General features: G+C 53.5%; 1 protein-coding gene across 1 annotated transcript in view; it reads right to left on the bottom strand.

Moving 5' to 3' along the window:
- The window catches only part of SLC6A2 (solute carrier family 6 member 2), a gene marked incomplete at its 3' end in the record, with an annotated part of 36,028 nt that extends 11,091 nt beyond the window's left edge, over positions 1-24,937 (bottom strand). The window contains exons 1-5 of the mRNA XM_084257691.1: positions 24,726-24,937; positions 23,890-24,214; positions 15,837-15,968; positions 13,671-13,908; positions 5,459-5,597 (exon numbers count right to left, since the gene is read on the bottom strand). Of these exons, the coding sequence (XP_084113817.1) occupies positions 5,459-5,597; positions 13,671-13,908; positions 15,837-15,968; positions 23,890-24,163 (783 nt within the window). The 5' untranslated portion in view covers positions 24,164-24,214; positions 24,726-24,937. The remainder of the gene's footprint in view (positions 1-5,458; positions 5,598-13,670; positions 13,909-15,836; positions 15,969-23,889; positions 24,215-24,725) is intronic.
- Positions 24,938-25,479: the final 542 nt, after the last annotated feature.

Here is a 25,479-nt window from a genome sequence, read left to right as displayed (position 1 = left end):
GAAGATAAAATGCCAAGAACTAATGAGGAAAACAAGCCTCAGAAAGTAAAGCCATTGCACCGGGGAGGACTCTCATTAATCCTAGATTTATTTTCCCAAACTGGCATGAATGGATCTAAGTCCTTGCTGACTGGCACAGGGAGGAGCCCTCACAAGGCCTTGTTGGGTCCTAACTGGCGTGTTCCCCTCCAACTCATGTCAGCAGCTGCAGGCCCATGGCCCAGCCCAGCAGACTGGGTGAGACCACATTCCACCCTTCAAAAAACAACATCCTGAGGCCTGACTCCAAGGCCGCTCCCATGGGGGTGTAGGCAGCCTCACACTGGCCAGGCCTGAGGCTCCAACATGGATTCAATTTCCCCAAGGACACAACTGAGCTGACCTTGACCTGCAATGAAGCACCAGGAAAGAGGGGCTTGTTTGCACATGAACATGTGTTCAAAGCTAAACCATCTGAATCTTGTCGAAACTTCTCGGAACTGATGGCGGAAGTGAGTTCAGCTGCCTAAGATCTTGTGGGGAAAGGGAGGCTCCTGGGTCCGTGGCCAACAGTTTGCTCATGCTTACGTGTGCCCTGTGTGAGATGGGACACTTGCGCTCTGTCACCTCCACCCCAGCCTCCTCTGCTCTCAAGATTTCAACTTGCAACGTGTCTCTGGCCGCCAGATGGTCCATCTGCCAGGACAAGTGCCCCCAAGGAAGGTCACTGCTTTGTATCACCTCGAACCCAAGTTCTTTTCCATCTTGTGTGCTGTGGATATGTTAGGGGGATAGGCTGTCCTGAGCAAACTCCCACTCCAGACCAAATGTAACGAACATATACAATTTACGAGGTAAACTGAAAATATGAAGGTGCCCGCGAGCACTGTGTGTGAGTGAAAGTAGCTGAGGCCACATACAGGGTGTTAAAGACTGATAAAGCCAATCGTGCCTGAGCCTAAACCTGGTAACAAGGTATAAAAGGAGCAGCCACCTGAAGCAGACTCAGAGCAGTCCTAAACACTGGCTCCGAGCAAAGGACTTGCCGGAGGCTACTCTTCTGCAGTCCAGCTAGCTGCCCCCCTTTGGACTCACACTTGCTCTCCAGCAGAAACCTCTTCTTGCTCCTCGCTCCTTGCTTGCTCCCTGATTCGGTGCTCCCTGGTTCGATGCTCCCCGGTTTGGCACACCGTGAACCGACCTGCACTTCCCGGCTCTGCTTCCCACAACCCAGGGGCCTGCTCCCTGGAGGCCTGACCCTATCAGCTCAACATCCTGTGCAACCACCCGCCCTCGAGCCTAGAGATTTCCACGGCCTAAGGACTTCCACGGCCTAAGGACTTCCACGGCCTAAGGACTTCCACTTAGGTGGAAGGCCCGGCTAAGACACGTTGTGGCTACAGTCTTCAGTCAAAGGTACTTTGGGAACTTGGGGTTGGCTTGCCTATATGAACTTACGTGTGTGTGACCAATATAGTGTAAGATATTGAAGGACTAAACATAGCAAGACAGCAGCCATTTTAAGGAAGATGACCATTCTGAAGACCACAGCTGAGCCCAAGTTTCGTTTCAGAGTAAAACCACAAGAACCACAAGGCAAGGGTAAACAAAACTTAAAGGTTGCCAAAGAAAAGTATACAATCAGATTGAACTTGGTCCCTGTTGTGAAAGGTCCCCTTTTTCTGATATGAAAGGTCCCCTTTTTCTGATATGAAAGGTCCCCTTTTTCTGCTGTCAACAAGGTATAAAAAACAGCCTGTCATCCTTGAAGGGGTCCTTCTCTCAACCTGATGAGGCTGCTGTGTCAGTATACCAGGCAGAGTCGGGCCCTAGCTTAAGCTAGCAATAAAGCCTTTTTGCTTTTGCATCTCTGGCTCCGTGTAGTTTTTGGGAACCCCGGACAGAGTTGAGGCGCCAACTCCTAACAATAGGAATAAAATTCTCTTTGAGAGCCAACTTCTGACTGAAGCTTATCTATCACGCTTGCGACACCAAAGCCATGAAGACTGGGAACTACAGATCCCATCATCACTGGAGGGAGGGGTGCTGGGACCTGAGGGTGGAGCTAAACAGGCAAGTTTGGTATAAAACCAGACTTGTGGGCCTTGGGGGTCCTCTTGGACCAGCTGTCAGCGTGCCACTGGGATTCCAGGTCAGCGGAAGTGGTAGGACGCACTCACCAATTCATCTCTTTTCTTTCCCCCTGAGTATTCCTTTCTTCATGTCCCCTTCTTTTGTAAATAAACCCTTTATTAACCTTTGTGTGTGAGCCTGCAGTTGAGTCTTATTATAAGTCCCTTTAAGCGCACTGGTGAGGACCCACAGCCAGGCAACCCATTTCATATTGGGGTTGCGCTGTAATAGTTTCTGCCATGGAAGGTCGCAGGCCCGGCTAAAGCCCGGGTGGCCTATACCCGGGGCAGGCCACACACCAGTGGCATCAGCCTTACCTGAAGCTTGTCAGAAATTCTGAAGCTCCACCCACACCTGCTGAGGGCTACTCTCTCCAGGTGATTCTACGTGCATTCAAGGGGAGAAGCCCTGCTGGGGTCTCCCTGGAGAAAATGCCTGGGATGTCACTACAAAATCCATTAATTGACCCTCAAGTGACTTAGAAGTTGTGATCCCGGGAACTGCGTTTTGTATAGCCGCATTTCACTAATAAAGAAGACACTCTAGGAGGTATGGGCGAGGGGCAAGCGCTGACCTTACTTAAGAATACGAACTGTTAACTTTTAGCATAATCATTTATATGCAAATGTGCTGTTCTCTACAACGGGGTTCCATCCAGGCCCGAAAGCAAGCCCAGACTGGCCTGTGTCAACATAACGTGGAGCAGATGTGGCTGAATTGTGACTTGAACAAGAAACTAACCACGTTATTTTTCTCCTGGCATCATGCTAGAACTTGCTGGGGTATCATTACTAATGTTGAAAACTAGGCCCCCATTCCTTGCCCAGCAGGGAAGTTTGGGAGGCTTGAATAGATAATGGGAATAGATAAGGTTGCTATGGGAACCAGGCCAGAAGACCCAATCACCTTGACCTTGAAAGCAGGAGCAGGGTAGGGACACATTCGGTGTCAAAGGTCAACACCCAAGACCAGACCTGGCACCCTAAGAAAATCCATGAAAATAGGTTATAAGAGAGCCTCAAATCCCTCATGCTGACCTCTCCTGCCTCTCTCGCAGGGTGTCCCAATCGGCCCCCCCTGTCCTGGTCTCCCCTGCCTCATAAATTCCTTAACCCCCACACTTCCAGCCTCACTCTGATATTTCTCCCCACTGCAGAACTTGGGTTTTCCTTGAATTGGCCCGACTTTCTCCTTGATCCCAACACCTACGCCAGAATTCTGGAGGTGTCCCATCTTTTCCCCCAAACAGCTCCTAGGTTGGCAGAGGAGCATTCTGGGTTCTATTGTCTTGTCTCCAGGCATAGGGAAGTCTGAGGCCTTTGCAAATTTAGTCCAATGTGCAAACAGGTCAGGTGGAGCCTGACCATCCCCTGCTCCTCACCGCAGAGGAAGAATGTGGCTTGAGGAGAGGGGCACCCCAGAACACCCAGCCACATTCTTAATCGCTCACTCTACTGTGTCTGGAGACCCAGGTTCAAGTTCTTGGGTGCTGAAGACTGCTGGAATCCACTGCCTCTCCACCCTCCGCTGACCCCAAGTGTACGAGCAGTGGTAATAACTTTATCCATTTTCTGAGCTCTGTCTCCCGCAGAGGCTCTGCTCCCCATAGTCACAAAGGCATGGAGAGGAGAGGCTGGGCCTGGGTGGGGTCACCCGGGCTTTGCTCAGGCAGTCCTTCTGCTGAAAACCCTTCCTTCTATCCACCTCTGTCTGCAATGACCTGGGCCAAATGCACCTTCTCCTGGTCTCTGCAGCCCCTCTGCTGAAAGGGAATCCCCCCACTAATGCAGAGTCTTGCACTTTTTTGACCGTGACAACTCATGGTTAGAAAACCCTTATGGAGAGACAGAATATATACACACGCGCACGCACACGCACACACACATGAGTTGCTACAACTGAGCTAAGTTCTATGAGGCAGCTCTCACTTTACTATGCACAAGTCACAGCTACTATCTAGCTTCTTTCATTTAAAAACTTACTGTGGCAACCCACTCAGTGGAGACTGTTGGAAAACCCACAGCTGGTATTTCTATTCAAGTACTACCTGATGTAAAATTATCTCCAAGGTTTGTTTTTTTGTTGGGGGGGACCCTCGCCGGCGGCTGGGGAATGAACCGGCGCCAGGCAGCCTCACAGCCCCGCGCTCAACTGCTGCACCACCAGGGGAGGCCCTCCAAGGTTTGTTTTTTTAAAGCAAGTTTTTTTTTTTTTTTTTAAGATTTATTTATTTATTTATACAAGCACTGGGTATAGTCAGAAGCGCGAGAGGGTGAGAGAATTCACCAGAGACAGAGCGGGGAACAGAACAGGCAGACCGATGAAATACACTGCTGAGGGGAGCAGCGGGTGGCAGGAGAGGTCTGCGCTCCATATGGAGCCCTCACCTGTGGCCAGGGATCAAACTGGCGCTGCAGAGGCTGCGGGCAGCTTCTCAGGCCAGCGCTTAACCACTGCGCCACCAGGGGAGGCCCTAAAGCAAGTTTTATAGGGGCCTCCCTGGTGGTACAAGTGGTTAAGTCTCAGCACTATGAAGCTATCTGCAGCCACTACTGCCCAAGTTTGATCCCCAGCCAGGGAGCTACCCACATGGTGCAGCAGACCTCTCCTGTCTCCCCGCTGCTCCCCTCAGCAGTGTATTTCAGTAGATCTGCTGTTCTGCTCCCCACTCTGTCTCTGGTGAATCCTCTCAAGCCACCCTACCCCCTGCACCTCTGGCCTGCACCCAGCTCTTGTATGCATAAATTTTTAAAATCTTTAAAAAAAATGCTTGTGATTTCAAGTCACCATATCTTGGGGTGTTTTCTTCACAGCAACAGCTAAGCAAGACTCCACAAAGAACAGTCCTCCGCTGCAGCCTCTTGAACACAGTCAAGCTCCACAGGGACCCCATAGTGTTTTCCTCAGCCTGAGACGCAGTGTGGCCAAGACCTGAGGGCCAGCCGGCTCTGTCCAGGCCTCCCTAGGCCCGCGGTCCCTGAGCTCCTCTCTCCGGACACGGGGGGGGGGGGCACTCACCCCAAAGCCCCAGGAGTCATCTACACACCTTCTAGAGACTTCTCTTTTACTCTAAAACTCAGAAGGGAGAACAAAACGACTGTCTTGACAGTGAAGCAAGCGACTGTAGACCAGAGTGAGATACAGCATTTACAGGACACTTTACCCCAGAAGTCAAGATTTATCAAAGACACTTCGAGGGGGCCCTTGGCAGTGGCAGGATTGGGGAGCAAACTCAGGTTTTGCTCTTCCAGTTCTACTTTTGATTTTCACCAACGACCTGATCATAATTAGGAAAAAAGTTCTGTTTTACTGTTGAGGCCGATTGAAAGAGAAGCAGAGTTGTTACCTTCCCTGACGTCTTCACTCCTTTCCAGAGGCTAAAGAACAGGATGATGACAACCACCAGCAGGCACAGCGAGAGCTGCCACTGGGGCAGGCCAATGTCATGGATGCCGCTGCTCTCGTGGAGATGCAGGACTCCACGCCTGCCAGGAGTGGGGGGGAGGGAGAGGGAGGCGGGAGGGGAAGAAGAGGGGAGAGGTAGGAGCTGGTCAGGGGAGCATGGCTGTAACCACAGGCCAGTCCCCAGAGTGCCCACAGCCCCGGCTGCCTGGCCCCAGCCTGCATTTTCTGGGCCTGCTGTGCACGGCCCAGGTCTGTGCCCAGGACGCCCCACCCTGGAAACAGCAAGTCACCTTGGGGCGCCTGACCTCAAGGCTGTTTTCTAAACAACAACAAAAATGTTCAACATTACAAAAATCTCCTGAGTGCTGCCTGCCTGCTGGTCCTGGGGAGACAGTGGCAAAGAATAGAAAGGGGCCTCCCTGGTGGCCTAGGGGTTAAGTCTCCGCACTGTTACCCCTAGACCTGAGTTCCCTGAGTTGGATCTCATGTCAGGAAGGTGACCCACATGGCACAGCAGACCTGTCTCCCCGCTGCTCCCCTCAGCAGTGTATTTCAGTCAGTCTGCTCCCCATTCTGCTCCTCACTCTGGTGAATCCTCTCACCTGCCCCTGCACCTCTGGCCTGTACCCCAGTTCTTCCTCCAGGGCCTCCATCTTCCCCACTTCAACGCTGGCCGCTACCTCCACTTGGGCCCCTTAGCTCCACTGTCTGTACCACCTTAGAACTCTCTGAAGTGTCCTTCAGACCTGGCAACTCTCCTGCCTCCAAATCCTCAGAGGCTCCACATCACTAAGATGGTGGTTCCCTGGGGGCAGGGGCGACCTGGAGACATTTCTGGTTGCCACATCTGGAGGGGAGGGTGCTGCTGGCATCGTGTGAGCAGGGGCCAGAGATGAGGCTGAACATGCCAGAGGCACGGGATAGCCCTCCCCAGCAGAGCATGAGCCAGCCCCAAATGTCAGAAGGGGCGTGGTGGTGAAATCCTGCTCTGATTACAAAAATGTAATCAGAATCTGTGGCTTTCACAATCTTACTGCACCAAGCTCACCCCCTGCTTCTCCCACATGGCTAGCCCAGCCCTCAGCATTCCCAGTGGGGCGCTCTCGTTGAGCTGAACTTTGCACTTTCTGTTCCTTCTGCCTACAACACCCTTCCCTGCCCGGTTTGTCGGCGGCGAGGAAGATGTCTTCTCCCCCTGCTGCTCTCAACTGAAGGCAGATGCCCTGGCCTAGGTGCCCCTCCTGTGCCCTTAGAGATGATGAGGGCAGGGCCCGGGCCTCTCTGAAAGGAGAGGGAACCAGATCAGGAACTGAGCGCGCGTGATCCTTAATTCTGCTCCTTCCTTGGTTTGGGGGCCAAATGTTGAACGATGTCAACCAGTTGGCCAATTTCACGACTACAGTCATGAAGGAAATAAAAGGCACTGAGCCAACCGCACTTGCCCTGAAACTTGCTAAAATGCCTCCCGCGTCCAGCGTCCCATCCGATGACCGAAACGCCCCCCAACGGGCCGGTGGCCCCCGGCACGTGGCCTCCACTTCCAGGGCGGGGTGCATGGGGAGCTGAAGCGATGGCATCCCTGAAGGGCTCCACCTCCCAAGTCGGTTCCCAAGAAACGGAATTCCAGCCCAGCCTCCCCCCAACAGCCCAAGCCGCGGGGGCCGGTACAAGAAACTTGGGCCGCTATCGTCTTCCAGGAGTTTGAGGAAAATGAAAATGAATCATCATCAGGTCTACGGTCCAGGCTTTCCGAGGTGTGTGGGCCAAGCGGGCTCCGCTTCCCCCTTGACATTTGCGCACAGAGGGCTAGTGGTGGGTGGAGGGGGGGTTCTCTTCCTCAGCGGGCACAGGCGAGGGGGAGAAGTTTTCTGTCTGGCACATGTTCACCCAGGATGCCCTTTGACAGATAAAGTTGCGGAGAGAGCATGGGGTTTCTTTCAGCCGCTGGCTGTTTGGCTTCAGGCCCAGCGCTGGGGAGAAGAGTGGTTTTGTTCCCTGGAATGATATGTTCACTCCAGCCGTTTAAATCAGTACAAGATGGTAACAAAATTGCCTGGCAGGCTCGAGGGACAAAGAAAACCACCCAGCCTCCCCAGGTGGGCATCCGGAGTCCTACTTGTTGGGTCCTCAGGCTGAGGTTCTGCTTTTTTTTTTTTTTTAAAGATTTATTTATTTATGCACACAAGAACTGGGGTACAGGCCAGAGTTGCGGAGGGTGAGAAGCTTCACCAGAGACAGTGGGGAGCAGAACAGGCAGATCACTAAACTACACTGCTGAGGGGAGCAGCAGGGAGACGGGAGAGGTCTGTGGCGCCATATGAGGCTCTGTTTTAAAGCAGAAACATTTGGATAAAAGGGCTGTGGGTCATTAAAAAAATAAATTCAGGGGCAGTTCATGACGTAGAAGCTCACAAAAGCAGCTCCAGGCGAGAAAGATGGTGGGGAAGGACTTGAGCAGGATGCCTGCCTGTCTGTCCCAGGACGCCTTGCTGGGGGCCTACGGGGTGGGGGAGGGGGTGTGGGGGTTGTGGTGGTTTGGGGGAGAAAGTCAGGAGTGGTGCTGTCTATTGGGTCAGAGCCTGGAGTCAGAGATCCTGGGTTCAGACCCCGGCTCTGCCACTTTCCTAGAATCTGAGTCTCCATGTTCCTGTCTATAAAATGGGGATCATTTGCAGCTCCATGAACTGTGAAGACTGAATGGATGTGAAGGGTGCTCAGGCCCTGCCTCCTGGGAGCTATGAAGCTTGAGGGGGGTCAGAAGGGAGGGGAATGGGTTCCTATGTGGCAGAAAGTTGCAGAAATAAGCCATGGATTCTACTTCTTGCTATAAGGCCCCAACCCCCTTCAGCTCAGTGCATTAGAATGCCATCTTCTTCCACATTCTGTTCACAAATAAGCCTGGAGAAAGTTGAGGGTGTAATTAAAATAGCCAGGATCTCACAATTCAACACACCTCTCCCTCTTGATGGGAGTCTCTGCTGGGACAGACCTGGCCATGAAGACGTCAGAGGAGGAATCAAATAAAAACTAGACTAGAGACAGGCTATCATTTTCCATTTTCATTTATAAGGACAAAGACTGCCCAGAGCAAATAGAAAAATCAAGCTTTTTCCTTCATGCGATTATAAAAGGAAGAGCATAGAACCAATTACTTGTATCTATAGCACCTCTGCCCACCTCTTTCCTGTCTCACAGTCCAGGCCACATGCAGAAAGCAGGAAGCCAAAAACCTCCACCTAAAGCCCTTGAAAGGTTCTGGGGCTTCTCAAGATCACACTCCTGGGAAGAGCACAAGCAGCCCTTGGGGATCTCAGCCTGACACCAGCAGGGCTCTCTCTGTGTGTGAGATAGGAGTGTGCCCCAGACGCTCCGCCCAGCTGGAAAGAGAACCACCCGAGGTGCTGCTAATGAGGATCCCCCTGACCTGGCCACACCCAGACCTATAAAGTCAGAATTTCAGAGCACCAGGCCCAGGCCGCCAAGTGTTTTAAAACTCTCGAGGTGATTCTAACACACCTCCAACATTTAGAATCACTTGGCAAAGAGCTTGGGATTTGGAGCCACATGCCTGGGTTCAAACCTACTTCAATGGCTACTTCTTTTTTTTTTTCTTTTTTTTTTCTTTTTTTTTTTCTAATAGAGGCATGTTTTATTTATTTATTTGTTCGTTTGTTTGTTTGTTTATACATGCACTGGGTACAGTCCGAAGCGCGGGAGGGTGAGAGAATTCACCAGAGCCAGAGCGAGCGGGGAGCAGAGCAGGCAGAAGGACCGAAGCACACTGCTGAGGGGAGCAGCGGGCGGCAGGAGAGGTCTGCGCGCCATGTGGGACCCTCCCCCGGTGGCCGGGGAGCAGCCGGGGATCGAACCGGCGCCGCAGAGGCCACGGGCAGCTTCGCAACCCAGCGCTCAACCGCTGCGCCACCGGGGAGGCCCATCAATGGCTACTTCTAAACTGCACAACCTTGGACACGTCAATTTTTGCCATGCTGGTTCCTCATGAATAAAATAAGAATAGTTTTAGATTACAGTGATCAGGATTAAAAGAGAGGATAGGACATTGCAGCACTATTTATAACAGCCCAGATGTGGAAACAACCCAAGCACTCTGAGACAGACAAATGGATCAAAAAGTTGTGATATAGTTACACAATGGAATATTACTCAGCCATCAAAAAAAACAAGCCCATGCCATTTGCAGCAACGTGGATGGAGCTGGAAGAGTTTATGCTAACCTAAATAAGTCAGAAGGAAAAAGATAAATATCGGATGGTTTCACTTACATGCGGAATACAGAGAAACTGAACAAAAGGTCAAGACAAAACCAAAACTATGGAGCTGACCATAGATCTGAGGCATCCAGCAAGGGATGGGGAGGGAGGGGAGTCAAAATGGGAGAGAAGAGCCCAAGGGAATATGGTGATGGATCACGGGTGATAGGAAAGGCTCTTTACACAATGCCTGGGATCTAATCTCAGCTGGATAAGCATTTGTGATGACTGTGACAATATTTCTGAATAATAACAGCCCTTCAGAATACTACAATCCAGTAGAACACACAAATGAAGACAGCAGGCTCTGGGGGGTTCACAGTCTGGCAAGGCTGGGGTTAGGGTAAGGAGTGAGGCTCCAAGGATGCAAAATGTAAAGAGATGCTCACACTCAGCCAGCTGCCTGGCTCCAAATCCTGGCTCTGTAGAGAACCAGTTACGTGGCCAGGTCAGCAACTTCCTGTCCTGTCTGCAGAATGAAGCTATTATTTAGCCTCCTCCTGTGTGCATGAGGGTGAGTTGCAGAGACTTCATCTGGTAGGTGTGAGGTGTAAATCAAGACAATGCATACAGAAAATCTAACACAAAGCCTCACACGGTGAGTGATTAGGGTTAGTGTGTAGGAACAGGGATGATGCTATTTCTTCAACATGGCTCCCTGTGAGTGACGGCAGCGTTTCAGATCTTTGGGGCTAAAGATGTAGTTAGAATTCAATGACAGTGGGGCCTCCTGGGTGCCACAAGAGGTTAAGTCTCAGCACTATGAAGCTATCACCAGCCACTGCAGCACAAGTTCAATCCCCAGCCAGGGAGCTGACGCACATGGCACCACAGACCTCTCCTGTCTCCCCGCTGCTCCCCTCAGCAGTGTATTTCAGTAGATCCACCTGTTCTGCTCCCCACTCTGTCTCTGGTGGATCTTCTCACCCCCTGCACCTCTGGACAGTACCCCAGTTCTTGTGTGCATAAATAAATAAATCTTAAAAAAAAAATAAATCTTCTCAGAATTCAACGACAGCTATGGGCCCTCTGCCAAAATATCCTTTCCTGCCTGCCCCCCTCCACCCCCATAATTGTGTGGTGCCTGCTGGAAGTCTGCAGGCAGGTGGACATGCAAGTCCAGGACCCTCAGCGTTTCTCAGCAATGGCTGACTGAAGGTAGTTCCTGATAGCCCTGACTCCCCTGAGCCCCAGAAGGCAGCAGACTTTCCACCAGCCATTTTGAACCAAACTGGATAACCTTGGCCCTGTTGCACCAAGATGATGGTCCCAAGTAACCCAAGCCTAATCAGACTCATTCCTGAGATTTTGGCTCAGGGAGTAGCACACAGAGCAAAAGAGATTGATTGTCCTTGACATTTTGCTGTTTGCGAATCTGTCTTTTCTTATCCTTGAGACTTGCCCTGTCCAGCCTCGTAGCCACTGGCCGCACATGGCTGTTTAAAGGTAAATTCACCGAGACTGGATAAAATGCAAAATCCACCTCTTTGGTCACTCTGGCGGCATTTCGGCTGCTGAGCACCTCTCTGGCCAGTGGCCACTGTGTTGGATTGTGAAGGTGAGCTCCTCACTCCTAACCTGAACCCTGTCCTTGCCAGTGAGCCCCCCCCCAGAGCCTGCTGTCTTCATCCGTGTGTTCTACTGGAAGGTGATATTCTGAAGAGCTGTTATTATTCAGAAATACTGTCATAGTCTTCACAAATATTTATCCAGCTAAGATTAGGCCCCAGACATTGTGCAAAGAATCTTTCCTCTCCTCTCTTTTAACTTGACCACTGTGGTCTAAAACCATTCTTTTAATTTAATTTAATTTATTATTGCATAGAAGAACTGGGGTGCAGGCCACATGTGTGGGGGGTGAGAGGATTCACCAGAGACAGAGTGGGAAACAGAACAGGCAGAAGGATTGAAATACACTGCTGAGGGGAGCATCGGGGGAGACAGGAGAGGTCTGCTGCACCATATGTGGGTTAATTCGCTGGTGGCTGGGGAGCGAACTCAGGCCCTGGAGGTGGGCTGTTGTGGTAGCAGCCTGAGACTTAACCCCTAAGCCACCAGGGAGGCCCTAAAACTATTCTTATTTTAGAACAGGGAAACCTGCATGGCTGGAAAAGTGACTATTTCTATCATCGCAGAAAGGCTTCTGGGCAGTGCTTTTCAAGGTCAAGAGTCAGCAAACCATGGCCCCCCAAGGCCAAAGCCAGGCTCTGGTCTGAATGGCCTGTGAGCAATAAACGTTTTTATCTTTTTTTAAGATTTATTTGTTTATGCATACAAGAGCTGGGGTACAGGCCAGAGGTGTGGGGGTGGGGTGAGAGGATTCACCAGAGACAGAGTGGGGAACAGAACAGGCAGACTGACTGAAACACACTGCTGAGGGGAGACAGGAGAGGTCTGTTGCGCCATGTGGGCCAGCTCCCTGGCCGGGGATGGAACTCATGCTGCAGTGGCTGCAGATCACTTCATAGCGCTGCGTCTTAATCCCTTGCACCACCAGGGAGGCCCCCGTTTTTATCTTTTTAAAGAATAAAAGAAACCAAAGAAGAATATACAATAGAGACACAAAGGCCCACTGAGTCCAAAGTGCTTCCTATTTGGTGCTTTGCAGAAGAGTCAGCCACCCCGACTCCGGTCTGCATATCCTGAGGATGGAGTCCAGTGGGGTCTTCTGCCACATTCTAACCTGTACCTGGCTAACACAGGCCTCACCCCCACCTGAGGGAGAGAGACAACAGATGTGACTCTCTAAGAGACCACCATCTGCACACTTCAATTCAGGCGAATGGAAACAAGTTATCATCGCCCGCCTCGAGGACGTGAAGGGATGGAGGGCACGCTGACCACCCGCCGGGGGTCATGATGGTTAGGGGTGAAAAACCACAGCATAAAATAAATGCCCACGAGCCCCTACTGACAAAAAAGGAGGGGCCTCCCTGGTGGTGCCAGGGGTTAAGTCTCAGCTCTGTGAAGCTGTCTGCAGCCTCTGCAGCACAAGTTCGAACCCCGGCCAGGGAGATACTCACGTGGCGCAGCAGACCTCTCCTGTCTCGCCTGCTGCTCCCCTCAGCAGTGTATTTCAGTAGATCTTCCTGTTCTGCTCCCCATTCTGTCTCTGGTGAATCCTCTCACCCCCCAAACTTCTGGCCTGCACCCCAGCTCTTGTATGCATACATAAATAAATCTTAAAAAAAGAAGACGCACTGAAGGGAAGGTGAGGGCACATTCTACTCATGCAACTTTTCTGCGTCTAAAGTGATTTCAACACAAAAAGTGTCTTTAAAAAATAGCTGTTAATCCTCCACCAGCAGTCAAGACCTCTCACATACACAGTCTAGAGAATCTCTGTGTGCTGAGCCTGCCTCCCGCTGCCTGAATCACACTGACAAGCTCTGAGAGAAGCTTCCAGATCACATGGACTTGGGTCCAAGTCACAGCTTCGTCACCTGTCGGCTGAGCCCCTAGATACTGCCCTGACCTACCTCCTCTATTATCTCCTCCTCAGAGAGGCCCTCCTGGACTACTTGAGCTAAAATTCCTCACTCTCCACATCCCTGGTTTTAGTTCCCTGGATGCACTTACACTTCCCAGTTTGTTTTTTTTCCTGAAGGCTGCAGCCACCACTCTGGAACTTTCCTGCTTCCTAGCCTGTTTGCCAGTGTGCCCGCCCCACTGCCTGGCACCACGGCAGCAGCTCCTCTAGCTGCCTTGTACACTGTGGCTGCACCCGTGTTTCCTGGCCCGGGGACAGGCCTGGCCCGGGTGCTTGGCAGACATCACAAACCACAACTGGTGTCCCCTCCTCTTGCGGTCACTGTTTGCTCACACCCCGCCCAGCCCAGTTCTCCGTGTGCCCATGGGAACAGGATGGTGTGGACGACTTACTCATAAAACTCTGCTGCCGGGGTGAACTTGTACTTGGAGTACTTGGTGTGGTTGCCCAGCACGGAGCTGTTGAGGAGCTTGGGATCGGTGCAGTTGGGGCTGTTCCAGGTGTGGCCACAGTCGGTCCAGGGCAGGTTGAAGGTAAAGGAGGAGAAGAGGTAGTACAGTGACCAAGCGATGATGACGTTGTAGTAGAAGCCAACGTAGATGGCAATGAGGATCACAGCATAGCCGACTCCTGGGAGGGGAGGCAGCAGGGGTCAGGTAGGGGTTTCCCCGGCCCAGCTCCAGAACCACCTCTCCTGGGAGCTGGCTCCAGCCACTGCGGTACCCTATGTCTTGCTGTCTCCATAGCAGGCTGTCAGGGCCTCACCTGCACCCCTAGGAACTGCTACCACCCCTCTGCCTAAGAACTCCCTCTTGCCACTGCAGCTACCTACTCACGAGACAGCTCAGAGGTACCAGGACCCTCATCCTCCAGGGAGAGCTGGGTCAGACATTGGAGTGTCAGAGTCCCTGCATCCTCGCGCCCGGCCAGGATAACACCAAGGTGCTCACATTGCTCCCAGCAGGATCAAGCCCCTAGTTTAGGGTGGAACTGGCTCAGTAGCTGCCTCCCCTTGCATATCCCCCATTGGAGCTTCCTGGGATCACCTCCAAAATAGCTCTTCCCATTTAAATCCTCCAGCTTCAGAAGAATCCCAAGCAAGTGCTCCCATCAGAACTTCACCTGTGTGTGTTCTCTGAGTCAATTATTTTCAGCCCCCTGCTTCGTGCACCAATCTCATCTCCCTCAATGTATCAGAAGTTCCTTTAAGGCAAGTTATATGGCTTTGGCCTAAAGTAGACACTTTTTTTTTTTCCTTGCCCAGTATCACTTGAAGGGAGTAGCTTTATTTTTAATTTAACTTAATTTTTTTCCACATTTTAAAAGGACAGGTTTACTAGGAAAAAGAGAAAGAAAAAGAGACACCTTCATAATCACAGGCAGATAGGAGGGCTGTCAAGGGAGTAGCTGTCAACATTTGTGGCCTTGAGGTTTCCATGAAATTAGTCACCCACTGCATGTAAATATATGACTCGGGCCTGGGTAATCAGAGCTCTGCTTCCCCACAGTGGCTGGCTGACAGATGCGAATATAACTCAAGCCAAACCAATGAGAATATTCTCTGGGCCTTTAATTAATTTAGGAAGAAATAAAGTGTTTTTGTTTTGTTTTATCATTGTTAATCTTGGAAGGATTTGATCTTGCTGTGGACAATCAGCTCTGCTAGCCTCTGCGAAAAATATGCCTAGACTGATGCTGGTGTTGAAGAAAACAGACTCGACACGGAGTGTGACTGAAATTAATTCCAGAGAACACAATTCAAGCACCTGGATCAAGCTGTACCTGAAGCTAGAAACTCCAGGACTTTACTATATCATAAACCAATAAATTCTCTTTTATATTAAAACCTCTTTGAGTGAATTGATGAAAATTACCCCCCCCATCCTAAGTAATACACATCTTAAAAGGCTCTTGTGTCAGCCTCTATCTATCATAAGACTGAACACACAGGAGGTACTCAGGGGACATGTGCCAGCTGCGAAGTCATGGCCCTTACTGCCACCTGGGCCCAGATCTCTCACCAGTGCCTGGGAGATACTAATTCTTACTCTATGCCCTTCTTACAGCTGTACGGGGCCAAGAAATAGTGGTCCCTATGACCAGTTTCTCCAGAGATACGCTGTCCTGAATGCACACAGGCTTTACCTTGTATCCCACAACTTATAATCAAGTTGTGGTTGTTGTGTTAAAGACTGCAAGGCTGCACTGAAAAGCTCTATGATTGATTTATCATGTCTGCCATGGGGGCGAGTGGGGACAATAGTACTATGTGCGCTGGGGACTGCAGACACTCCTGTATTTCCCACACAGGAAATCAGGCTCCCTCTGGTCACTCACGCTGGTAGAGCCTGTATGGAAATCCAGTCTTTTTAGGCTGGTGGATTATTTACACACCAAAGTTCTACCTGTACCTGAACTCCGGACACCATTGACCTTGTCAATGCCTGTGAATCCCACAAGCGAGTCGATGGACATCAGATCCCACCTTTGGAGCAGACTCTTTGAGAGGACCACAGAAGATTTCTGAACAAACTGATTCCCCCAGAGCTGTGTCTTACCTTTGAAAAACGGGCAGATCTTCCAGACGGTGGCTGCACCTTCCCGGTTATACTGGCCCAGAGCCAGCTCCATGTAGAACAGGGGCATCCCCGCGATGATGAGGAACAGGGTGTATGGGATCAGGAAGGCACCTGGAGGACAAGAGGCAGGTGACCCCCGAGGTCCCAGCCCACCTGTGACCTGCCCTCAGAGGTTGCCTGTTCCCCACCTTTTCTCAAGGGGTGTGTCGTGGTAGGCACATGCAGTTACCCAGAGCAATTAACACAACTCATCACAACAGCAAGAACATTAGTTAGCATAGGAGTGATCATAATTACAATAGAGGTCCTGATGTCAAATTAGCAAAGTCAAATTAGTAAATCAAAGCTAACTAGGCCGTTTCTTGCAGGACTCCCCCGGACTTTGATACACAGGCACACAATGTGAGCGCCAGCAGGAAGGTAAAGTCTTTACCACGACTATTTAAACACAGCATGTCTTCTTTCATGGATTATCACTGGACAATGCCGATCACGCAAACCCTTCCTTTTACTGGTAAGAACACTGAGACGAGGGAAAGAGAACAGTGTCTGAGGTTACATATGACCGAGCTGCTAATTTTGCTCACATTGATATTATCCTAAAGTCATGTGGGGCTTTTCCTAGTGTGCTCTCACTGCATTGTTCTCCCTACAGCTCACGGATATAATAAGCGGACAGGGTCAGAGGGCAGAGAAGAGCGTTGAATTGTTGCTGTTTGCACAGAAGCAAGGTTTGCATTCAGGTCTTCCAACCTGGGGCTTGCTCTGTTACAAGCTCTGCAGGTAAACAGGCATGCAGCAGAGAGGCCATGGCTCCAGTCCCTGGCCAGGGAAGGTGCCCACGGGAGCACCAATCCCTGTGAGAAACCCTGGTGGAACTGGAGGTCAGAGTTCCAGGGACACTTCCCGTAGGCCCTGGCGCCCCAGGTGTGCTTAGTGGGCTCTGACGCTCCCGGTGACTCACAGGGAGGCATGCCACTGCGGCCTGGGCTGCCAGCGTGAACAAAGCAAAATGCCAGCACCTTCTCCTGACGCAGGTGGAGGTGGCCAAGCCAGAGGCACATTCCTCCTGCCATTGGCTTTTGGCTGAGATGCTGTAACCTTGGAGATCAAACACTGAGACCCACACACAGCAGTAGTGGAAACCAGTCACTACTTGATGATGGGGACCTTAAGAATATATGATCCCTGCCGTGGTCCAGGGGCTTGCCAGGCAATGTCTCCTCCAATCTGCACAGTGACCCTAAAATGCAAAGACCATGACCATCTCTATTTTACAGATGCAGAAATAGGGGTTCCCAGTCAATGGACAACTGTGGCGGTCACACAACACCCAGGGTCAAACTCACCCTGCTACTCAGACAGTCAGTCTCCGTTTTCTCCCTGGGTTTCTAAGGGCCCAGGGTTCTTAGGGACGAAGCATGATGGCAACACCCAGCCCCTTTGGTAGCAGGAGAGGGATCAGCAGGTGCAGCCGGAAATGCTGAGCACTGCCATGTGTCCAGCTGGGTGCTGGCCCCTCCAATGGGTTGGAGGTGAGACAAGTCAGGCCAAAGTAAGATACTGTTATTGGCCTTTGTTGTTCTTCTCTTTTGCTGTAAAAAGAACATCAAGTCCATCAAGTCGCCATGCTGGATCCGTGATTCCATGCACCCTCCCAGAATCAGCGGAGGTAGCAACTGCTACCCCCATTTTCCAGAGAAGGAAACTGAGGCTGGAAGAAGTTAAGTGACTTGATCAAGCTCACTTAGCTTCTATGTGATTGATCTGGGATCTGGGCCCATATTTGCCTGGCTCCAGAGCTCTGGGGACATTTCCAACATACCCTGCAGGTTCTAGAACATTCCAACCCAGGTGGAAGACACAAGTTCAAACAGGGTCTTGTGAGGAAGGGTGTTCTAGGGCTGGGGTTCGGGTGCCAGCTGAGCCACCTGGTCTGTTGGTCTCGCTCCAGCCTGGCTCCAGGCTGGACTTCTTGGAAATGGCTCGTGCCAAACCCCTACTTCCCCTCCTCTTTGCTTGTGTTCTATCTCTACCCTTGCCCCTCACCCACAGAGCGAGATCAGCTCTGGCACTGAGCCCACATCCACCCAGAGTGCTACGAAAATAGCAATAATGGTGCTGACAAAATGTCGAGGGTCATGGTGGGGCTGGAGGGGCAGCGAGTACCACTTAATGGACATCTGTTATATGCCAACCCCACACTGAGTTTTTACACAAATTCTCATTGAAGACCATGCTCGCCAGATAATCACCACTGACCCCATTTAACAGATGAGGAAACTGAGGCTCAGCAAAGCCAAGCTGCTTGTCCAAACTAGCACAGATGCAACTTGGCTTCAACTTGGATGTCCGGGGTCCTCTCTGCTCTGAAGCCCCCTGCGACTCCTCGGGGAGGTTGGCTGGAGCCACACAGCAGGGGAGACAGTTGGCTTCCTCTGTTTCATAGGCCTGAAGGCTGAAGTCAGTGGCCCAGGGGACCATGGGGAAGGGAAAAGCTGGCGTCACGGAGAAGACTTTGGCACAGTGACTTGCTGTTCTTTTTACAACAAAAGGGAAGAACAACAAGGGCCAATTAACAGTGACTTTGGTCTGAGTGTTCTTACCTCTAGCCCATTGCCAACAGGGAGGGAAAAGGTCCAGTTTGAGATTCACGGGCGCTTGTGCCACCAGGGAGTCCTAGCAAAGGGAGGAGGGTGGGGTGAGGACGGGTCTGCACAGGTCCAGGCCTTCTCCGAGGGCACCAGGTGTAGCGCAGCCAGCGCCACAGGTGGAAACAGGAGAACACGCAGTGTCGGTGTTGCACGGGGACGAAACTAGAAAGCAGCTCACAGCCCGGGGTCGCTCTCCAAGAGGACATCCACCAGCAAGCCAGCCCAGGGCCCACCCAGCACAGTCTGGAGCAAGCCAGGGCAGAGGCAGAGTCGGACGCGCCCCCAGAGGAAAGAGATGCCTGGTCTTGCTCTGCTCCTGACACATGGCTCCTATACCTGTGTCCTTCCTGAGTGAAAGGAGCTTTTTAAAATATTTATTTATTTATGCATACAAGAGCTTGCGTGCAGGCCACAGGTGTGTGTGTTGGGGGGGGGGGTGAGAGGATTCACCAGATCCTTGGCCAGGGAGCTGCCCACAGGGCACAGCAGACCTCTTCTATCTCCCTGCTGCTCCCCTCAGCAGTGTATTTCGTCAGTCTGCCTGTTCTGCTCCCCACTGTGTCTCTGGTGAATCCTCTTACCCCCCCACCTCTAGCCTGTACCCCAGTTCTTGCATGTATAAATAAATCAATCTTTAAAAAAAAGGAAGTGGGGCCTCCCCTGGTGGCGCAGCGGTTGAGCGCTGGGTTGCGAGGCTGCCTGCAGCCTCTGCAGCGCCAGTTTGATCCCCGGCCACCGGCGAGGGTCCCACAAAGGAAAAAAAAAAAAAGGAAGTGGGCCCGCAGACACCCGCTGGTGTCTGCTCCATGTGGGGAAAACCCCATGCAGTTGGGGTCACACGCGTGTAGTCTGCATACAAAATCAGGGTTTTCCTGTTACTCCTTTGCGGGATCTAGAGACCTGGGCCCCCAGCCCTGCTGTTTGTGTCCCGGTACCTTGAGGAAATGGGGCTTCTCTGAGTAAGCGGGTTAATCACCTATGAGGCGAATAAACCCGCAGCACTGGTTTGCTGCGCTAATGACAGAGGGAAGTCGCGGGCACTCATGGGCTCTAGGTGGGAGCCGTGACCTGCCATCACAGGGGACAGCCAGGCAACCTTCGTATACTGGAAGCCGCCAGCTGAGGTCGCTGGTGTAATGGAGGGTGGCAGGGTGCTTGGGGGGCAGAGGCAGATGGCAGGCTGGAGGGTCCCTTGGGGCCCTCGTGACCCTGAGCCCAGGGGGCTGGCTACTCCCCTGGTGTCCAAAGAAAGGTGCTGACCACCAGTCTGCACCAGCATTCCCACTGGCCACAGCAAGCCTCAAGCCCAAAAGGACTCTTGCAGTGCTGTCTGGGGCGGGGGGTCCCGTTTAGAGGGAGCAGCTGGACTGCTCACCCTTCAGCTAAACCCTCAGCTGGGAGAGCCGCCTTGCTCAAGGCGTGCCCCCAACCAGGGCAGCTGGCATCCAGTGACCAACCGGCTCCCAGCATGCAGTGCTGGCCCCTCACCCTAACTCAGGGCAGTCTGGAGGGTCACGCCAGCTTAGGGGTGCCCAGGGTCAGCAGAGGCTTTGCCGGGCCTGGCAGCCCAGCCGCTGCATCTGGCCAGCACTGCTGCCACTCTCCCCTCTGCTCTTTTTTCTGTCCTTCAGAACCAGACACAAGCCATTCTTTGTGTCCTGGGTGTCAGATATGGGGTCCCCTTCCAGTCCCTGGCAGCTAAACAGCTGCTACCTGTGGCCGTTTCTGCAGGGTGGCCTCAGGTTCCTGTACCCAGCTCAAGCTGTTGAGACTGCGGGGTTGGGGCCACAGCTGAGCTACGGGGTGCAACTGGTGTATCCTCCCGGCCCTCAGCGACCACTGGTCTCGGGGTCCCTGCCACCTGCCCGCTTCGTGCCATCCCCTGCACTTCAGTAAGGTCAGTTGGAAGCCTCTAGACACACCTCTGCAGAAGTTCCTGCTCCTGCAAGAGGGAATTTTCCACAAAATAATGAAATTAGTTTTTTCTTTTCTTTTTTCTTTGGCTCCACAAGGGGTGGCTCCCTCACCTCACTCTGGGTCTTCCAGTTGAACTTTGGGCCTCAGCCCTGAGACCCCACTCGTCTAAGAGGACACTGGAGATGGAATTCAGGGAAATTCATGTTGGGGTTACCCCTTTCCAGGTGGTACTTCTCCTTCTGCTGTCAACTTGGCAGGGTCTGGACTTCATTGCTATTAGAGAAGCTGGGGCTTCTGACTTCCCACCTCCTTCACCCTCTTTAAAAGGAACAAATGAGAAGGTGTTTGGGTTGCTCAGAACTACATTACAGAGGGTAACATGACCCACAAAGAACAGAGTAGGACTTCACCCCCTTCATTTGGGCAATAAGACCTCCAATAATAGGACCAAAAATGACATCACTTCTAGGATGTCACTCCCTAAAAGCTCATCTCCATATTCCTGGTTTATGTCTGAGTAGTCATAAAAGTTTTTGGTTAAATAAATAGTTCTCAGCAGTGACTCACATGAAGGATGGAGCTAATGGAAGTCCTGGGGCGTTTCTCCACTTGTGTTGTGGACTAATGTTTACGTAGGCAGTTGGGCTTGGGACCACAGGGCAGGATGTAACATTTAGACCTATGAAACCCCATCTGGTGGTATCAGCAATTCTAGATCTTTTGGTCTAGCTCAAAGCAAGGGGTCAAACCATGCTGGTGACCCCAGATTCAGATCTCATCTCCAGCCCAGGTGAGAACTTCATTCTTGCAAACTGGTCAGAGGCCATTCCAGCTGGCTGGCTCCTGTGCATCTGAACCAAACAGCCAGTGTCAGATGTGGCAACTTCAGGACACAGACAGCCCCCAAAGCCGGGTCAACTAGAAGGACACTGAGTTTGCAAACTCCTGTCCTCTGCACCAGCCACCAACTTACACCTGGCTTCCAGAACCCCAGATATTTTGATCAAGAGTGTTCCCAAAGGGCCGTGAGGACCCAAGTTCCTGAGCTTGCTTGGGGAAGAAGGGAAACCGCATTAGGGACCAGAATCACATAGCTCAGAGAACTCTCCTGGGCCCCCACGTAGGAATGTTAATCTCTGTTTTCCAGATGAAGAAACACCAGTGGGACAAGGCTGGCCATCAGAATGTGGAGCAAAGCCCAGATCTTGAGTCCTGAGTTCTCTGGCCCAAGCGTGACTACCTCCTGGCCTTATTCTCCTTCATCAATTTCCTCTTAAAATCAACTCTGCTCCCTCCAAAATCAGGGCTGCAGCCGATTCCTGGGTCTAGGCTGTAACTAAAGTCAATAACAATCATAGTAGTAGCTCCATTTATTGAGCACCTACTATGTGCCAGACGCTATTTTTGAGTACTCTGCTTATGCTCTCTAAGTCATCACCCTGCAGGAAGGAGGAATTTTCTTATTTTCCTTTTCTGCACAAGGAAACAGAGGCCCAGAGAGGGTGAGCGACTTGCCCAAGGCTGCATTTCCAGGAAACGTCAGACTGAGACTCACACCTGTCTGAACCTAGAGGCCATGTCACTCTGACAGCACCACCGCCCGCTGGACAGGTCTCAAACAGAAGCAGCCATCCTCAGGGGGTCACTCATGGAGGCCTCTTCCATGGCAGGAAGCTGACATAGGGACCTGGTGACTCTCCTTGCTCCTCTCTGGGGATCAGCACAGACCAGGCTCAAGAGCACAGGTGCAGAGGAAGAACCTGGGACCCTGGAGACAATGCCACTGCGTTGTTTCTCCATGTCTGAGAAGGTTCTCAACAAAGCCCTGGAATTTTCAGGAATAGCTTTCCCACTGCTCCTGTCCCTGTGCATCCTAGCAGCTGGCCTACGCAGAGATGTTCCTCCAGGCTGATATCTCAGGAGCTCATTCAGAAACTGTTAGCCAGCGGCCTAAATGCCTGGCACCTTATCATTGGTCCCCGATTAACACTGGCTCCGCAGAGCACACGGCTGTTAAGTTCCAGGGCGGGAGAGGCCGGGCTTGGGTGCGGCACTCAGGCAGGGCGCTGGAGAGAGATGGATCCTGGAGGTCATCTCAGCTCACCTCTAACTATAACGGGGAACTGGGCTGTGCCACACAAAGCTGGGGTTTCCAACTTGGGCGTTTGGGCTGTTTTCTGCCAATCACTACCACCTGCTTGCTCATCTCTGGGCTGACTGCACATGACGGGGTGAGGATTGCTCCACCAGGAGCTTCCAGGAGGTCCCAGCAGAGAGAAAGTCCGGAAAGGACCCACTGAGTGTCCCCAAGAAGGGTGAGGAGTGATTTAGAGTGATTTAGAAGAGAAGCCGCCATTGATATTATGGGTTAATGGTGAAGCCCTCCGCTGCCTGGGGACAAGCAGCTGGGGAGGTCACTGGGGACAAGCTGGGTGCAGGTCCAGGATCGCTCGGTCTGTCTTTCATTCATCCTCTCTCTGCTAAAAGCACGCAGGATCTGCATTTCTCTTTCCTTGAGTCCAAAGGATCAGAATGTTTAATTAAATCTGACCGGAAACCTATTAGAAGCTGCAGCAGCCAAACATGGAAAAGTTTCACTCTGGTTTATCTGTTTCTCATTTCTCACCCAAAGCAAGTGTCCAGAATGCCCAGTGCAACACATAGCAGAGCCCCAGGATCTATGGGGCGCGGCCCATCATCAGCTTCCCCTGGGCCTGCCTCCCTCTGGCCCCCTGGAGTCCTGACCTTGAGCCCCTGCCTGGCAGGGGGGTCCAATGGATAGGGAGAGGCTTCCAGGATAGCCCACCCTTCACCATCTTCCTCATGGTCACTTCCCCAGGCTGTCTGCGGGGCACCCCAAACTCATTCCAGCAGAGAGGTCAGCACTGAGCTGGTTTGGACACCCCGGGAGCAAAGGCCCTCAGGAAGGATCTACGCAGGGACTTGGAACTGTCTTCCTGCCCCCAGGGTTGATTTCCCAAAGACTTGACTTTATCCTCCCCTTGACAGTGGGGTTCTCCCTCAAGGCAGTTTCTTTGCATGTCTCTGTTGCCGACTTTCAGTCACTAAGGCACAGAGCTTTCCAGGCGCCTGCAGGAGCATCAAGTCCTCTATCTCCCCTGCCCCAGTGCTGGGAATGCTGGATTTAGGGTCACTGCGTGTCTGGTTATGACACCCCGCGCGCCTCTGGCACCCTCTCCAGAGCGCTTCCAATCACCACCTACCTTCTTTCATAGAAAGGGTTGCGCCCACCCCAGCCAGGCTGCCCCTCCCAAGCGCCCAGCGCTGCTAAGAACACCTCTGCGCGCCCCTCTTCCCAGGGACCCCGGTCCTTTACACCAGCCCTCTCCAGCTCCTTCCTGCACCCCAGACCTGCCCGAGCCCCGCGCCTCCTCCTGTCCCGCGCGCCCCTGCTCCTCTCCCGGCCCCGCAGCCCCGACCCCGGCCCGCCGCGCGCTCACCGCCGCCGTTTTTGTAGCAGAGGTAGGGGAAGCGCCACACGTTGGCCAGGTCCACGGAGAAGCCCACCACCGACAGCAGGAAGTCGATCTTCTTGCTCCAGGTCTCGCGGGGCGGGCTGTCCCCGCCGCGGGACGCCAGGAGGCACTGGACTCCGTTGCGCTCCTTCACCACCAGCAGATCCGCGCCTTTGCGCGCCCGCTGGGGCTCCTCGGAGTCCGGGTCGGCCCCGCTGAGCTCCGGCTGCACCTGTGGGTTCATTCGCGCCAGAAGCATGGGTGCGGCTGGCGGGACGGACGTCAGCGGGACTGGAAGCGCGCCGCGGCTCTGCTTGGGTGAAATAAAGGGGTTTGGTCACTGGGCCATCCCACCCCGCTGGCGCCTCCCGAGACTTCCCGGGCGCTCTGGGGAGGCGGCGGCCGGCACGCGCGGAGCGCACGCAGGGTCCCCAGAACAGGGCGCGCGTCTGTCGGAGAAATCTGGGAACCGAGGTGGAGGCGCGCGGGCCCGGGAGGGAGCTTCGAGGTGGAGCCCGCCCCCGCCAGCCCCGCGGTCCGGCTAGAAGCCCCGCGGCGCTTCCCTCGTCCGCCCGCTGCTCCCTCTCGCCCCCAAATGGAGAGGTTGGGACACGCCTAGGCTGAAGTTTCCCAGAGCCTTGACTTGGCCCGAGGCAACTTGCTGTCCCCCCCTCCCCAAAAGGGCTCCGCGCCGCCGCCAAGCGCCCCGTGGGCCTCCCCAGCGCCTGGATCTCGGCCCTGCGGGCGCCCACCTTGCTCTGCGCGCTGCGCCCGCGTCCCCCGGGCGCACCTGGCAGGCCCCGCGCGCTGGGCGCACTCACGTGTCGGGCGGCGGCGGCCCCGCGGCGCCGCCGACCTGGCTGTCCCGGAACCGCCGGCCTCCGCGGGCCGTGGCACCGGCCGGGCTGGACTCGCCGCGTGGCGCTCAGGCGCGGCCCGGGAGCGCGAGGACGCGGGGCGGCTCGTTGTGGCCGCACCGGGCGGGGCCGGGCTGGTAATGTAGCCTGCGCCCCAGGTAACGCGCCGATTGCATTAAGCCAGCGCCGGGCGCGCTCCGTCTGGAGCCTGTTAGCGCTAATGGAGAGTGACAGCGCGGCCGGGATGCGCAGGGGCTGGGGCAGGGGCGCGGCGCGGCCCGGGGGGCGGCGGGAGCCGAGTTCCTGGCGACTCGCGGGGACCGGGCGCGCGTTCCCTTTCCGGCGCGCAGCCGGGCGCCGCGGGCAGCTCGGGGGTGGGTGGGGGGTGGGTGGGGGGTGGGCCCCGGGCTCTCACCTGGGACCACGACTAGAGACCGAGACTTCCCCGAAGTGGGCGCAGAGTTGCGTCCCAGACGGGCTAGGAGAGGCCTGGGGGGAGCCGGGTTTCTCACCGGCTCTGCCACCCCCGCAGGCCTCTCGCTCGCCCCGGCCAGAGTCCCTCCATCAGCAAAACGGGGATGCTGGGCTGGCTCAGCGCCTAGGACGGCAGACTGATGGGGCAGACTGTTGCCTGGACAGGGAGATGTTGGGCAGATTTTGTCTGGCTGTTTCCCGGGTGAAAGGCCACGAAGCTGCTCTTGCTCTAGGGAGCTGTATG

This window comes from Talpa europaea (assembly GCF_964194135.1).
Source record: "Talpa europaea genome assembly, chromosome: 16".
NCBI lineage: Eukaryota > Metazoa > Chordata > Mammalia > Eulipotyphla > Talpidae > Talpa > Talpa europaea.
The sequence above is the reverse complement of the archived record's forward strand: the minus strand, read 5'-3'. Positions and strand labels throughout refer to the sequence as shown.